Source organism: Streptopelia decaocto (assembly GCF_964273445.1).
Source record: "Streptopelia decaocto genome assembly, chromosome: 1".
Lineage (NCBI taxonomy): Eukaryota > Metazoa > Chordata > Aves > Columbiformes > Columbidae > Streptopelia > Streptopelia decaocto.
This window is the reverse complement of record NC_138663.1, coordinates 179,060,330-179,077,084: the sequence shown is the minus strand read 5'-3', so window position 1 is coordinate 179,077,084 and position 16,755 is coordinate 179,060,330. Positions and strand designations below refer to the sequence as shown.

The window sequence follows — 16,755 nt, the reverse complement described above, 5'->3', positions numbered from 1 at the left end:
CCCAGCCCCACGAAGGGGCAGCAGCCACTGTGTGACACTGGGACAACTCTTGCGGTGACCGTGGGCCTTTGCATGTGGCGGCCGGGAGCCCCTTCCCTGTCACCCACCGCCCCACACTGTGCAGATGTCTGCCTGTGGTCATGGCTCAGCTGCCTCCCTCCAAGAGCTGTGATCTCAACCTCTGGTTACAGAGGGCACGAGGAGGTGACAGGGGGTGACATGGGGAACTGCTCAAGCAGACGGAGCCGCCGCCCCAGCTGTGTCAGCCAGGGCGTTCTCCAGTGGAGAGGTCTGCTTGTTCTTAGGAGAAAGATAACAGCACTTGTCCTGAAGTCAGGTTAACCTGGTGTTTATACATGCCACAGCTTCCAAATATTGCTCTTGCGCTGCCTTTTGCTGATTTTAAATAAAAGCTGTCTGAGCAGCTAAAATACTGGTTCTGTTAAATGCCCATTGGGGCAGACTCTGTCACATTTATTTATGGCCAGTAATACTGAAAACAGACATCAGGTGCTACTCCATGCATATGCATCAGGAGCTATGATTGTGTTGTGTGTTTATGTGAATATCTAGAATTAAAATAGAAGAGTCGAGGACAGGGAGAGGGAAGAACAAAACCTCTCTGAAACTTCTTGATGTTTCCAGACATGCTGTCATTGCTCCTGCAAGATGTAGAATGAGAAAAACAATATTCAAGACAATAAACCATCTGTATTTAACATATTTCTTCACCTCTCTTTACCGGCTGATACGGAGGCATTTATTTATTTTTGCAGTGGATCAAAAGATGTTCTCATGGGGAAGTTCAATCGTTATTTATTCTGTGGCTTCCTCCTTTCTTGTGGTCTTCCTCTGTTTTTCCCTCTGCTAATAGAAGTGGCTACAAACAATCCTTTTTGAAGACAGCAGTGACATAGATGGAACGCGAGGTTAAAAAGTAGGCGACAAGAAGATACGAGGGTGTGACGTCAAGAGCGCGGGCAGGATGAACGACAATAGACACAAGGCAGAAAGGAAAGCTGTTGAGTATGTGGCTGGGTAGAACTCCCAGCCCAGAAAGATGAGGACCTGGCCCCGCATCTGCCATCAACTCTCTTTTGCCCAAGCACCTACACGTATGACTGACCCGACTGTCCGCACGCATCCCCATCACGCACTGGTTATTTAGTCCCATGCTTGTTTGTACAGCAAGAGGTGACTTAGAGGTGAGAGGTGCTTTAGATCAGGCTTAAATCTGTCTGGTTTGTGAGGAACACAGGCAACATAACTAAAGCCTAAAAGTCCTCCTGTGCTCTCTCTATTATTCCTCCTGAAGATGGTCAAGTAATCTCACAGCTGTCTGGGAGAGGGTCACATCACAAAGAACAGACACGTAGCACGTGGAGCTGTACGGTAAGGCTGGACTTGTTCAGGGGCCTTGCTGCCAAAAAACAGGGAATGTCCTGTCCTGCTTCTCCCTTCTCATACTCCTGACACAGATCTCCTCCACAACCATTGGAACAGGTGTGTCTCATCTTCTACTGAGCCAATTCAATGCAATAGAACACTAAAAAGCTAATCCAGCAACAAAGTGAGTAGTTTTCTGTTGGAGTGAGTTGAATGGACACAGTTCAGGTAGGTGAGGTCCAGAGCTGATAAAAGGAGAGAGCAGATGGGGATGTGGGTAGGGGAAGAGAACAACTGCTTCCCTGTAGTGATACAAGAGTTTATCCCTGGCCTTCTCTTTAAATTATTATTTTACACTCAAATTTACCATTTTCAGAAACATTTCTAGGCACACTGACGAAATCAGAGAATGTCCTGAGAAATCAGAATGTCCTGAGTTGGAAGGGACCCACAAGGATCATCGAGTCCAACTCCTGTCCCTGCATAGGACAACCCCACAGTTCACACCATGTGTCAAAGGGATGATTCCAAGAACTTCCCTTCTTTACAGCCATGTGTTTCAGAATCTTCTTTTAACAAATCTGGGCTTAACAATCCTTGATCATGTTTACTGCTCCATAGACAAGTCTCTTAACATTTTTTCCAGTAAATACTCATGTTTTCTACTGCAGCTCCTCCTTTCCCCCCATCAGCCTGTGATTCCATGAATGCAGCTGAGATTCAGCTGGTGAACTTTAATCTTCTACATAAACCATTAGTTCATACATGAGGTAATAAAGATTGGGTTTTATGCCTGTTGGTTCTTTGTTATAAACCATAAAGCCATGCATCTCCATAAATACTCTTGAAGGTCCCAACATGCTCCCGCTGCATTAGATGCATTTTTGCCATCAATGCCAGCAGGATCAGCCCACATCTGGCAAAATTATGAGGCCACTTGTAATCACGGTGCCATGAAACACGGCACACTGATGCGTCTGGCTGCTCTTGTTTATCGATGGAAACATCCAGTGTAGCTTGTAATGTAAACCTCAGCTACCGAATCCCTCCCTTCTTCTAGGCAGCCGTCCAAGGTGTATTTAAAGTGAATTTCTGCTTGACCATTCGACACAGTGTCTCCAGATCCTCCTCAGCTGGTGATGCAATGTTTACGGTGGTTTTCTACTGCATTTTTAACCTCACAAACTTGTGAGCCACAGAGCTATTTAAACCGACAAATCCTGCCTGTAAATATGCTTCAGGAAAAGACACTTAGAACATCAGCAGGTAGTCTGATATTAGCCAAGCTGCAAAGCTCACAAGGTACTAGTTTTCTAAGTGAAACATGGAGTAATTTGGGACACAAACTAATTTTGGGACACAAAACTCTGTGTTGCTACACCAAAGAGCATTGGTGTTGCAGGTTGACTAATGTAGTGGTTTTCAAACCAGGGCACAGAGATGACTACAGATCCATGAACAACTTCTGAGGCATTCATGTAAGACACACATACAAAAAAAAAAGGCAAATGTACTGGAAATAGTTTAAAATTCACAGTACATATGAAGCCCCATGTGCACATATGCAGAAACCAGAGCTGCAGAAGGGGGGAATTTGCAAGTCAGAAATGGCTGAAAAGTTCTGCTCTAATCAATCATTTATTTTCACCACTTCAAAGATCAAGAGTACCCCAAAATATCAGTCCTGTTGAGTAAGCACCGTGTTCCCGCAGTTAAAAGCAAACGTTTTGTGAAATCTCATCCTGTCTTCTCACCGGAATTGGTGCTAAACAAAAGCTAGCATGATAAATCCCTGCCCATGGAAGCAGCTTGGAGCTTTGAACATACTATTTCCAGTTGTCTTCTAATATTTTTCAGTCTGCAAAAATAGTAATTACTCACAAAAAGTAGAAGGACCAATTGGCTAAAGTAGGTGCTTCATTTGAAACCCAGGAACGATAAATAAAAGCCCATCATCACCGGACTTCCAGCTGAAGGAAAGCAAGGGAAACCAGCATCTAGACAGGGGTGGAGAAAAAAAGTGAAAACTGCGGGAGGATGAAAGAGCAAAGGTGCCAGCCAGACTGACGCGGGGAAACCCAACTCCACGAGCCACCGAGCAGGAATAGCCCAGACATCATCGGGACAACTTGTCTCCCTGCTCAGCACATCGCAACCCTGCCCTCGGGATGCTGTTCGGAAGGGTGGGACAGTGGTTCACACTCCAGTCCATTTTATCCTTCACGCTGCAAGTGGAATTGCCTGCACGAGCGAATTGCTAAACTTGTTCTGTAATGAGGGCAGCTGCCTAATTAAAACTTGGCTGAGATGAGCCCTGCATTTCACATAGGCTACCTGAGTACCATCAGAGGTGTAATTAGCCAGCTGGGATAAATATAAGCCTGTGACCTGTAGCTCAATGCACAACACCACTAAGAGTGTGTGACTTAGAGCAATATAATTAGTCTTGAAAAACTGGGGAAAGAAAATTGCCAGATACCTTCCATAGGACTTTCTTTCCTCTTCTCCCAGCCTTTTTGCAGACTCCAAACCTGAAGCTGGGCTTACCACAAATTGATGCAAATCCTTCTGGTTTTCTCACTCTGACACACAGTGGATGCAAACTCATGGGCCAGCTCACTGCCACCCGTGACCGTGGCCTTGTGAGCAAAACATACACCTTCCTGCTGGATCCCCCCAAAACCTAAACTCGCTTTCTCCGACCCATCATGCTTCTGGATTTTCTGCTTGTCAAATTAACCTCCAAATGTGAACACCATATAGCCCGTGCAGTTTTCTCTTCCTCTGTCTTTCAGTACTTTGAGCTCTTGGAGTTTTGAATGGATATAGTTAAATGTGTTATTTAATCTGAAATGTGTTTATGGTGGTTTAAATGTAATCACTATTGTTGCAGCTGGACTAAAAGTCATTCAAACTGACAGGTGTAATTGTAACCCATATTGACATCTCTGGAAGGGTCAGTTTAGTGTGAGATTCTGTCCACAGCAAAGAGATATCCAAAACCACTCAAAATCTGAAAGTGCTGTGTCAGGGGACTTTGGCTGAGTATTGCATGGGAAAGGGAGAGGAATTCACGTAAGGAGAGGGATGGCACTGGGTAAATAAGAGATAAGGAAGCTTCAAAATAATCAGATTCTCTTTGGTGCTTTTTTGAGAGAAGATGTAAGGAATAGTGTCACTTAATGTAAGGTACGTTCACACTATCAGTCTGACTTGGGGCAATAGTAAGTTTGATGCGTATCTGCTGTTGTCTCCAGCTGTTTTATCGTGGTTTCAGTTTCTAAGTATTTTTCTTGTGCATCAGCTGATTTCTCTTTCAGAGGAAACTTAACTGGAAGACCAGCCCAAACGTAAAATGTACTCCAGCTCCACAGGAGACATATAGGTCCCAACCAAAGGCTTGGACCTGAAAACACGGCCATGCTCTTTGCTTGTTTGATTCTTCTGTACTCAGGGAAGTACTGTCTGTATCCTCTTGGTACAGAACTGCTGGAGGTACCTCGTACCGCCTCCAGTTCTTCTTCACAGTGGTGTAACTTAAGATAAATTTGAGCTGTTTGGGTCGAAAGAGACGACTGCTGACAAGCCAATTCCTGGTCACATTTGCAAGAAACACTTCTAATATCAAGCTGCATGACAAGTCCTTTTCTTCTTTTCCTCATTGGTCATCAGGTTTTTCCGATGATGCCTATGTTTGTTTTGCCAGTACAAAACATTGGTGATACCCTGAAAACAGAATGTCTATGAGCAAAGCAGTGCCAAGAAGCATCCAAAGCACAAGCACAGAAAAGTGGTCAAAAGGCCAAGAAGACAGCAAAAAAATGCAAGCAAAGGTCCCACGGCAGTAAGCCAGAAGTGGGAGAGAGCCTGGCAGCTGGAGTGCTGTGTGGCAACCAAACGTGAAGAAATGGCCTCCTTTTGATTCTATTTTCAGGAAAACAAGGCTGTGCATGTGCCCTCTGCATGGACAGATTGCACATGAGACTCTGCATAAAGACTGAGTGAACAGTTTGTTCCTGTTCCATTAATTTCCCCCCCTAGCAGCAGAAGTCAGCCAAAAGAGTCCTGTAGCAGTGAACATCAGTTTAAAAGGGTAATGTGGAAACAAAACAAAACAAACAAAAACAAACAAACAAAAAGGAAAAAGCATACATATGAAAGCAATGTAACAACTGAGCCATGAGCCACCACTGTGCCCTTGTGGCCAGGAAGGCCAATGGTATCCTGGGGTGTATTAGAATGGGGGTGGTTTGTAGGTCCAGAGGGGTTCTCTTTCCCCTCTACTCTGCCCTGGTGAGACCACATCTGGAATATTGTGTCCAGTTCTGGGTCCCTCAGTTCCAGAAGGACAGGGAACTGCTGGAGAGAGTCCAGCACAGGGCAACAAAGATGATTAAGGGAGTGGAGCATCTCCTTTATGAGGAAAGGCTGAGGGAGCTGGGTCTCTTTAGCTTGGAGGAGACTGAGGGGTGACCTCATTAATGTTTACAGATATATAAAGAGTGAGTGTCACGAGGATGGAGCCAGGCTCTTCTCAGTGACAACCAACAGTAGGACAAGGGGTAGTGGCTACAAACTGGAACACAAAAGGTTCCACTTAAATATGAGAAGAAACTTCTTCTCAGTGAGGGTGCCAGAGTGCTGGAACAGGCTGCCCAGGGGGGTTGTGGAGTCTCCTTCTCTGGAGACATTCAAAACCCACCTGGACACCTTCCTGTGTAACCTCATCTGGGTGTTCCTGCTCCGGCAGGGGGATTGAACTGGATGATCTTTCGAGGTCCCTTCCAATCCCTGACATTCTGTGATTCTGTGCTACTGTGAACTTTATTTTATGTGTCATTGGGATGTGGGCTCTAGCTCAGGGCAAATCACCATTTCTACCTCTACATGATGCTTCTGCCACCATAGGGAGGTTGGTGTAAATTAACATGCTGGATCATGAACTGGAGAAACTGAGTTCTTTAGTTTTTTGCCAGTTTTGCTTCAAAACCTTTAATGACTACCACTCCATTAAGAAACTTGTACCATTTCAAAAGCAAAACAGAAGCAGATCTTTTTTTTTTTTTTTTAACCTGTTTTTCTTCTGAATTGTTGATAAATTGAAGAGTTAAGATGGCTGGGTACTGTGCTGCTTAAAAAACCATTAATTTTGTCAAGAGAAGAGGGCACGCTGACTCAACAGTGGGTGATCATATACAGGAAACAGACAGGAATTTAAGGTTTAAGAGGCTTTTATTTCATGAAGAATATCTGACACAGAAACCACATTGGAAACAAATTTTAAGTCTTGTGAAGTGAAACATATAAGAGAGCTCTTACATGTTAAAATAATAAGACATCTCCCCTAGTTCATCTCCTCCATAAGTAAAATAAAAGGCATTGAAAGTCGCAGGCTACATCTGCTTTTACGTGAATGCTATTTGCTCTGACTAACAATTAGACAATTCTATTATGATATTTCACACAGTCACGTACACGTAGCTTGTTTGGCTCGGTTGTCTTGTTCTTCATATCCAGCACTGTTTGGGGATGTGTGTTTCCAGAGCCTTAAACCTGGCCAAGAAATACAGATTCTAAATTGATGTAATTAATAATTACAATGATAATAAAATATACTTGTGGCCAAAATACCTGGCCAAAAAGATGCTAGTCACATTCAAAGAAAGAAAAATGTGTCTTGCCCGAGAAGAATTCTCACTAGATTTTCCTGGGAACACTGAGTATCCTCTGGGTTTTGTGGTGTATGTTTTGTTTTTCTTTTTAGAAGTGCACATGAGCTTCCACTTCGTCTGTTTTACTTGTGGCTGTGTGGCTAAACCAATGCTTTGTTTTTTCCACAATCCAGAAGCATCTTTCTCTGGTATTGCACCAATCTCAAGGTAACTCAGACCAGCACAGCCACAAGAACAGGGGATGTCAGGGACGGCAAGGAGTGCAGAATGTCGTTCCCATCCACGCTACTGAAAAAAGCTACCATAGCAGGCTGAAAAAAATAAGTCTTGCCCTCCCTCCCATGTTCTGTTGGCTTTGCAGCAGTAGGAGGCAAAAGGAGAAGCCAAGAGCGCTTGTTTGCTGAAGGCATGTGGTTGCGTATGTTAGAACAGAAGTGGAGCTCTCCATTTATTTGTGTTGCAGTAGTGCCAGTCATGGACCAGGACCCCATTGAGTCAGTCACCATACAAACGTGGAACAAAAGCAGTAATCCCTGTGCTTCAGTTAGCCAGTAAATCACCCTCCTTCAAGGGACGGGGATTTGCATATTTATGGTTGGGAAATAACCATGCTTTAGTCCATTGAAGCCTCTCTTGTTAGGAGTGTGCAGGGGGTTGTGTAGATTGGAAGAAAAGAATCAGTGTTAATCAGTGACGACGTCCTGCATCCAGCTCTTCCCTCTGACCGAGACAACTGTGTTTCAATTTAAGAATAATTATTGAACGCTCTGGGTTTTTTCCATTTTTCTCAGCCTCGAATAATTTTTGTGACAAGCCATAGCAGCATCCTGGCTTCCTCACAAACGAAAGTTAAGTAAACCATGCTCTAATTCCCCCAGCCAGAGGGAGGATCTGCGACAGCAACTTCTTCCATATGCTCATTTTCTATTTCCAACTTTTATGTCATAAATTACAGCCTTTCAGAATTGCCCACTCCATACTGCCCAGCACTGATTTACTCGTTGCATTTCTACAGCAGAGGATTTGAATACAAAACTGAAGTCAGAGTATTTGCATGAGAGGACAGAAGCTGCAAAAATAAAGGCTGTAAAATACCACTGAAAAACACAGGCTTTGCCACTGTAGGCACCGTGAACCGCAGCTCTGCACATCCAGGTTTATCCTGCCATGGTATTGAAAAACATGTATTATGCTGTTGTATCCGGGGTTTCTTAGGCCGTGAGTCTTCCCAAAAGCACACCTCAAAGAGCACGCAGCAACTCCACACTCGCGTGGCATTGTGCCAGGCTTAGCACTTGGCACAGACATGAGTTTCTTGTTATTAGAGCAAGCTTACAAGCCCTCAGCAATGAGGAGGGAAAGAGACGGCCAGCAGACACAGAAATAGCTTATGTTTCTGGAAAAGAAAAAAAAAGGTAGTCAGATCTCCGCAGCCAGTGTGTGTCATGGTAGGTCATGTGGCCACCAGGCACTGTGGTCCTCGTTCCTCGGGAAGGCCAGGGCCTTGTCCTGTATCAAAAATAGCGTGGTCAGCAGGACAAGGGAAGTGATCCTTCCCCCGTACTCTGCATTGGTGAGGCCACACCTGGAGTATTGTGCTCAGTTCCGGGCCCCTCAGTTCAGGAAAGACATTGAAGTGCTGGAGCGGGTCCAGAGAAGAGCAACACGACTGGTGAAGGGACTTGAACATAAGACCTATGGGGAGAGGCTGAGGGAGCTGGGGTTCTTTAGTCTGGAGAAGAGGCTTAGAGGTGACCTCATCACTCTCTATAATTACCTGAAGGGAAGTTATAACCAGGTGGGGATTGGTCTCTTCTCCCAGGCAGTTAGCAATAGGACAAGGGGGCATGGGCTTAAACTCTGCCAGGGGAAATTTAGGCTGGATATTAGAAAGAAATTCTTTACAGAGAGAGTGGTCAGGCATTGGAATGGCCTGCCCAGGGAGGTGGTGGACTCACCGTCCCTGGAGGTTTTTAAACTGAGATTGGACATGGCACTTAGTGCCATGATCTAATAAATGGATTAGAGTTGGACCAAGGGTTGGACTCGATGATCTCTGAGGTCTTTTCCAACCCAGTCGATTCTGTGAGACGGGCAATGCTGGTGAGAGGTTGTCTAAGAGTAAACAGCCAAATGCAGAGGCAGCTTTCTTCTGATCAGTTATTTGTTGCTGCCATCTCCTCAATGGCCTCCTGCGCTTCTGCTCCTCAGGCATGGCCATACGTGGTTCTTCCAAATGTGTTTCATAGACTATCTAGCTGCTTCAGACCATTGGTTTGAATTTCCCTAGACAGTCATTTAGAAATTCAGGGAATGTTATTAATAGAAATAAAAGTTCCTCCAACTTCGGGTACTCTCTGAGCTCATTTCAAATATAATCAAGTGTGTGGATTAGCTAAAATTTGATTAGACATCTCCAGTGACAGTTAACAGACTCCTTTGGTGCCTGATGCCTTTTGTGGATCCCTGGATGTCTTTTGCACTACTATTTACAGAGCCAAGGCCTCTTGCAGGTATAGTTTGCTTACATGTATAGATAGGTTTTATGACAGTTTATTACTTGTGGTATAAACCATTGTCTTGAACTAGGAGTGCTCTGTGATAGGCTCTCTGCACAGGGAACAGGAATCATAGAATAGGAAGACAGCTCTTGCTCTGGTCCTTGCTTCCTGGTTTGCTTTAAGTTTGACTGTTTATCATATGAAATCAGTCCTGGAAATACCATGTATTTCCTTCTCCCACCTTACTGCATACCTAAAATGCCTCTAGAAACCTCTCAAAACCCAAACCTCCTTTTAAGCATTAGCAGCACGTTCTCAAATACTTTGTCTAGACTAGAAATATGTTTAAGCAGCAAAGTCTGAGTGCTGAACAGACAGCGCATTTACTCCATGATAAATTAACTAGAGCAAAGGCTAATCTTTAAGGCCAATACAGTCTGCCTTTCTTCAACAGGCTGAGGAAATTAAAACAGGAACTGGGTTGACCAGTGTTTTCCACATGTGACACAGGATCTCCCAAAGGCCAGTCTGACTGTCTGTGGGCTCAAATATCCTGTCCCAGGGTCTCTGTTCTCAGCTGGTATGAAATAAGCCCAGGCAGCTACACTCTCAACTTCAGATCCCCAAATCAATGCCTGCAGACAGCTGGGTTATACAAATATGAGTCTAATGCAGCCATTTAAACACATACGAAACAACGATGACAGAATCACAGAATGGCTGGGATTCAAAGGGACATCTGGAGATCATCCAGTCCAACCCACGTGCTAAAGCAGGTTCACCAGAGCAGATCACACAGGAATGTGTCCAGAGTCTCCAGAGAAGGAAACTCCACCGCCTCTCTGGGCAGCCTGTTCCAGTGCTCTGGCACATCGAAGTAAAGAAGTTTCTCCTCACATTCAGATGGAACCTCCTGTGCTTCAGCCTGTTACCACTGACCCTTGTCCTATTGTTGGGCACCACTGAAAGGAGTCTGGTCCCATCCTCTTGACACCCACCCTTGAGATATTTATAAGCTCTGCTAAGATCCCCTCTCAGCCTTCTCTTCTCCAGGCTGAACAGACCCAGCTCTCTCAGTCTCTCCTCAGAAGAAAGGTGCTTCATCTTCATAGTCCACCACTGGACTCCCTTCAGTAATTCCTTGTCCTTCTTAAACTGGGGAGCCCATACTAGATGCAGTACTCCAGATGTAACCACAGCAGGGCAGAGTAGAGGGGCAGGAGAACCTCACCTGACCTGCTGGTCACACTCTTAATGCACCTCAGGATAACATTGGCCTTCTTGGCCACAAAGGCACATTGTTGACTCATGGTCAACCTGTTGTCAACCAGAACTCCCAAGTCCTTCTCCAGTGCTGCTTTCCAGCAGGTCCGCCCCTGACCCGTACTGATGCCTGGGGTTATTCCTCCCCAGGTGCAGGACCCTAGACTTGCCCTTGTTGAACTTCATCAGGTTCTTCTCTGCCCAGTCCTCCAGCCTGTCCACGTCTCACTGAATGGCAGCACAGACTTGTGGTGCATCAGCCCTTCCTCCCATTGGTATCACTGGCAAACTTGTTGAGGGTGCATTCAGTCTCTTCATCCAGGTCATTGATGAACAGGTAGAACAGGACTGAACCTAACACTGACCCCTGGGGAACACCACTAACTACAGGCCTCCAGCCAGACTCTGCACCGTTAATCATAACCCTCTGAGCTTTGCCATCCAACCAGATCATGATCCATCTCACCGTGCATTCACCCATACACACTTCTTGAGCTTGCCCATGAGAATGTTGTGAGAGACAGTGTCAAAAGCCTTGTTGAAGTCAAGGTAGAAAACATCCACTGCTTTTCCCTTGTCTACCCAGCCAGTCATACCATCATAGAAGGCTATCAGGTTGGTCAAACATGATTTCCCTTTGGTGAACCTGTGCTGACTACTCCTGATAAGCTTCTCCTGATGACCTCTCTCCGCTGCCTGAAAGACAGGCATTTTCCTATGCTCTCCCTACAAAACCAGAAAACACCTGAAAACAAACAAGACTGCAGCCTTTGGTTACCATGCAAACATTCAGGATGCAAGACTTCCCTCTAGTGGAAAAATCTGTGATCTGACCACTTCTCATCAACACCTGCAATTCAGACACGAGAAAACAAATGCCAGAAACAGTAAGTGGCAAGTGCATTCACACATGAAAACACGATACTGCTTGAATATTTTGTGTCATGCTTAAATCTTGACCTCTTCCTAGCTGAGGGATTCATTATGTGGGAAGTCTGGAGATGTCAGAGCTGAAGAGGTGCAAGAAACTGCTCCTTCCACCATAATAGCCAACTCTGGACTAAACTGTTGTTATCCATGTAAATATCAGGTGTAGGATTTTCCACTGGGGCCTGGGGTTTTTGGAACAGGCTTATTCCCTATGATGAGGAGTTGAGTCAGCCTTGGAGTGTGCCTCTCTGCCCACTGGTGGGAGACAGAGAAGGAAAGAGGGGGTGCTTGTGTGAGGTGGCAGCAGCCAAGCAGTTATCTTGATGCCAATGGACTAATAAGAAAAGAGAAGCTACATCCTGAGATGTCACATTTGCAAGAGGAGGGAAGTTTAGACATGGCACAGTGGAACAAGAATGACTATGACTGTCAAAGTGGATGAAATTATCTTTGAGAAGACAAATCAAGTTGAATTACACAGAAAAAAGTGATGAAGAACGCAAGAATGGAAAAGACTATGACAGAGTGGAGCTAGGCCAGCCAATATATTTTGAACGCTGAAACATGAAGCACTGACTCTATGACATGTAAACACTGTAAGCATTTATATATTATAGCACATTTCCTGTGGGGTAACTTAGCAGGCCTGTTGAGGTCGATGCCTTTTCTAACTCAAGTTACTAAAGACACCCTAAATCGTTTCAGAATAAAGGAAAACACCTTTCCTTGACTTTTGCTCTTCTCCATTCTTTTTGTTACCCCTCCCATGCCCCCACTGTTTGCAGTGGTGTACAGGACTGACAAGCACCTATTAGCCTGAGCGTCCTCACCTGCAATGAGAGCCCTGAAGAAAACTCAGCATTTTATGCCTCCAGCAGTGCTGAGAGAAAACCAGAGCGCACACTGGGTGACAGAAGACTTGATTTTTACATTTTCAGAATTCTCAAGAGAGTTCCTACAATTCTCAGTCTAGAAAGCTAAACTGCTCATCTACTTTCTCAAGGAATAAGCTGCTGAGAACACACCCCAGGTATTTTTTTGCTCAAGTCTGATTTAAAGTGTCAAGCTAAACACATGCCAGGGGACTGGATTCGCAGCCTTATCTTCTTCTAAAGTCCTGAATTAAATCACTAGCAATGTGTCACTACTAGAAAAGCCAGAAGACCACCCTGCAACTTCAGGCCTTCACCTTATGTGGGCTGATGAACTCCTTCTAAGGCACTGCTGAGCCAAAGCAATCCCACCATGGCCAACCACCTCCTCCTGCTTGAGACACCTTGGAGCAAAATATTCCACAGCAAACAGCACATGGTGAACATGTAAGACAAAAACATCCTTCCATATTTCTCAGGGAAGTATGTTATGTCTCAATGTGCTAAATAGTGGTTTGTTGTGTGGTGGGGTTTGTTGGTTGTTTTAACTCTTCTGAACTGCTTACAGAGTTCACATTAAATCAGGGAATGTTGCAACTGAATGGAGAAAACCTAATGAACATAATGGGCTGAAGTTTTGTATCCATAAATACACAAAAATTCCAAACCAAAGGCAAGTGTGTACAAAATAATTTATTACAGCATAACATATGTTGGCAATATTTTACAGTGAGTTTTCTATTCAACATGTTTGAATCTAAACAGATGACACACAAAGGAGAATTTTAATTAGAACAGTTTATTTGTCTTAATAAAATCCCCTCTTCATGAACTTATATTTGCCTTTGAGGGGCTAATTAATATTACTGAAATTATTTACATTGCAGTGAAATAAAAACAAACCAAGAATGAATGATTCCATTACAGTTTCCAGAAACTGGATTTTCTGTACAAGCCACAGTATAGTTATGTTTTGATAACAGTTCTTATAGAATGTAAAGCTGTCATATGTAGCCATTTTGTCCAGCAATACTATGCTTTAAATAGGTATATTAGATTCAGACTTCCATTTTGATGTGTTGTATATTTAACAGTTAATGCACCAGAATAAAAAGGAAGAAAAAGGTTCATTATGATTTGTAGTCAGCCTCTTTGTGCTCCCTTAAATAGTTTTTTTTTAATGTAAAACATACTCCTCCCATACTATTTACTTGGCAGCACCTAAAGCAATAGTATTTAGGCATGAGAAGTACTGGAGTATTGGCCATAAGTGGACAAATAAGACTTCTAATGGAGGCAATACAATGAACTCACCAGTGAATTGTGATGTAGAGTTACTGTACCTCCTGCATTTGCCCAAAATTGGAGCAGCTTTTTCAACTTAAGTGTCAATAGGTAAACAAATGGGGAGAAACCAGAAGGAAGAGGAGAAAAGGGAAGATGGAACGAAGGACAACCATACATCTCAAATTCATTATGTTTTCACAAGGAATTGCTTTAGGATACTCAAAAGAATGTTAAACTGACCATAAAATTAAGGAAACAATAGCTATGGAACACAAGGTAGATAGAAGTTTTCAAAAAGCCTTAGTTGTGTGGTGGTTTTTTTTTTTTTTTTTTTTTTTTTTTTTTTTTTTTTTACACAAACCTCATCTTGATATCCATCAACACTGGTTCCATGTAAGACACACACCTGACAAAATCATGCAAACCCCCCAATGCTCTTTCATTGTCACCGTGCTTCAAAAGAAACCAAACTGACCCAAGATAAAAATAAAATAACAAAACAAAAACAAAACAAAAAAAGCAACACATCCAGAAAAAAACCTAAGGAACAGTAAAAGACAAAGAGGGCAATTCAAGCAGCACTTCAGTCTTAATCTGCTAAAAATGTTCAAATGATAATTTATTAACAAGATATGATCACATTTATCTGTATATGTAATGACACTTATGTGAAAGCAGTCTTTAACATTCATATTTTTTGTGAGGGAAGGCTGATGGATTATTAAAAGACTTAAAACTGTACAAGTATAAACATGAAAAATGCTGATTAAGGATAATGTTTACATAAATATTGGCAGTTTTTGTTGGGAGAAAAAAATAACTAATAACATACTCCATTTCATTTAACTATCCAAATATTTTGTTTTATACCTGTTAAAGATATTAAAATACAACCTGGAAGTGTAACCCTGATCTGTATCCAGCCAGCACGTAATGAAGAGTCAGAGTTTCGAATACATGTGTGCATGTAGGTACAGACACACACCAGCTTGCACACGCTACTTCAAATTTCATTAGACAGCAAATCATGGTTAATGGCCGTGTGATTCACAGACGCGATGCTGCTGTCGTCCTCGTTTGTGGCAGGCAGAAACGCAGACGCAAAAGGAAACAGTTTATGACACGCCGCTTGATATTCTTCGCACTGAGTATGGCAGCTTCCAAAACTGCCATCAAGCAGCGCCTCAAAAACCTTCGTTAGCGTCTGAAGAAACAAGAGTAACAGTTAATGGATGTGATTTAATAAATGGGATCTACAATAATTTTATTACTAAAAAGATGTACTGTTAAACAATACTAATCCAAGCAAACACAAGTTCTGTTATTACAGTATTCAGGTATCTTACAGTTATAGAGGAAAACAACTTGAAACCTTGTTCTTTCAAATAATATTAATTTATCATAATATATGAAGCATGTGCATTATCCTGTAGCTTATACATTATTTAAGACCCCACACATTTTTTGGCTTTAAATACTGTATCTTTTACCTTCACATTTTTGTCTCTCATGTTTTTATCCAATCTAGTAGCAACAGCAATTGCTTTTTCTTGTCTTGATTTGTCCAGGAAATACATCATCTTTGCACCTTATCACAACAAAGAACACAACATTTAGTGTTCCCAAATCCAATACTGCACATACAGACACGCAGAATCTGAAAACTTTATGTCAGTGTGAACTAGGACTTCTTACCAGTTTTAATAAACAATATCTTCCTCCCTTATTTATAACTTAAAACTAAAGAAACTGAAGAAGCTATTTTCAATTTTGTTAGAAGCACAAGAATTTAATAACACAGAAGGCCTATTTCTACAAAAGTGAAATGCCTCACTTTACTGAAGACCTATCAGTCAATCCATCCTACAAACGCATAAGTAAGAGACATTTTCTCAGAGATACTAGTTTGAAAAGTACTGGAGATGAGTGAACAATACAGCTACTGAACAACTGTGGAACGGAGTCCAGAAGAAATTCAGACAGGTAGATGTCTGTATGGTAGAAAGTGAGGCCTGGAGCAGAGTGGAATAGCTTGGGTACAAGGAAAGTGCAATGCAAGTTTGGTACTTTGCCTGGACCAGGTGACACCAATGAAAAGACATTGCATTAATGTAACTATGCAGCTTCTTGGACCACAAACAGTTTATCAAAACTGGTCTGAGCATCTCTGCAAAATACTGTTGTGTTCCTCGTATCACAGCACCTTAATTTAAAATCTGATCTCACTGAAGATGTACGCATTTCATAGAATATCTTTTTCCCAAATACAAAGTTCAGACACACCTCGCTATATAATCTACTACAAGTAACAAAAAGCCTAAGAAATAACTTTACTGAAAAAGTTAAAAACCCACACTGTGTGTATTGTCTCCTCTTGCTCAACTAATTTCTCCAGTTATTAAATTTGTTTTCCTTATTAAATTTTCCCAGCTCTTACTGCTTTTTGTATCCAGAAAATAAAGTGACAGACTGCATGTATTTGGGTTTGAGTCACTGTTGTCAAAAAACATTAAATTTAGTTGCATTTGTTTAAATTCAGGGGGGCTATGGTAGAGAAATGGAAAATGGAGAAAAATCCAACTTATAATTTTTTTACTAGTAATCATTTTAGGCTAAGAAAACATTCATTTGTACTCTCAGACTTAAGGTTTAAGTTTTTCAGACCTTTTCAAACTTGACTTAAAGATGACAGTTTAAGAAGTGATAAACTGTACAGTAGACAAGCCAATCACTTCAAAGCTGTTTCAGCATAAACACAAGACTGATATGTAGGTGAAGACCTAAAGCTACTAATGACATATCTACAGTTAGTTCACTCCTGATTTTACTTGAAAAATCCTAATC

At 42.6% G+C, this 16,755-nt stretch overlaps 1 protein-coding gene across 3 annotated transcripts in view; it reads right to left on the bottom strand.

The window, feature by feature from the left end:
* Positions 1-13,299: 13,299 nt before the first annotated feature.
* NAA16 (N-alpha-acetyltransferase 16, NatA auxiliary subunit) overlaps positions 13,300-16,755 on the bottom strand; it is a 64,143-nt gene continuing 60,687 nt past the window's right edge. For all 3 annotated transcript variants that reach the window (XM_082053763.1, XM_082053765.1, XM_082053764.1), the window contains 2 exons: positions 15,402-15,499; positions 13,300-15,115 (listed from right to left, as the gene is read on the bottom strand). In XM_082053763.1, the coding sequence (XP_081909889.1) occupies positions 14,915-15,115; positions 15,402-15,499 (299 nt within the window). In that variant the 3' untranslated portion in view covers positions 13,300-14,914. The remainder of the gene's footprint in view (positions 15,116-15,401; positions 15,500-16,755) is intronic.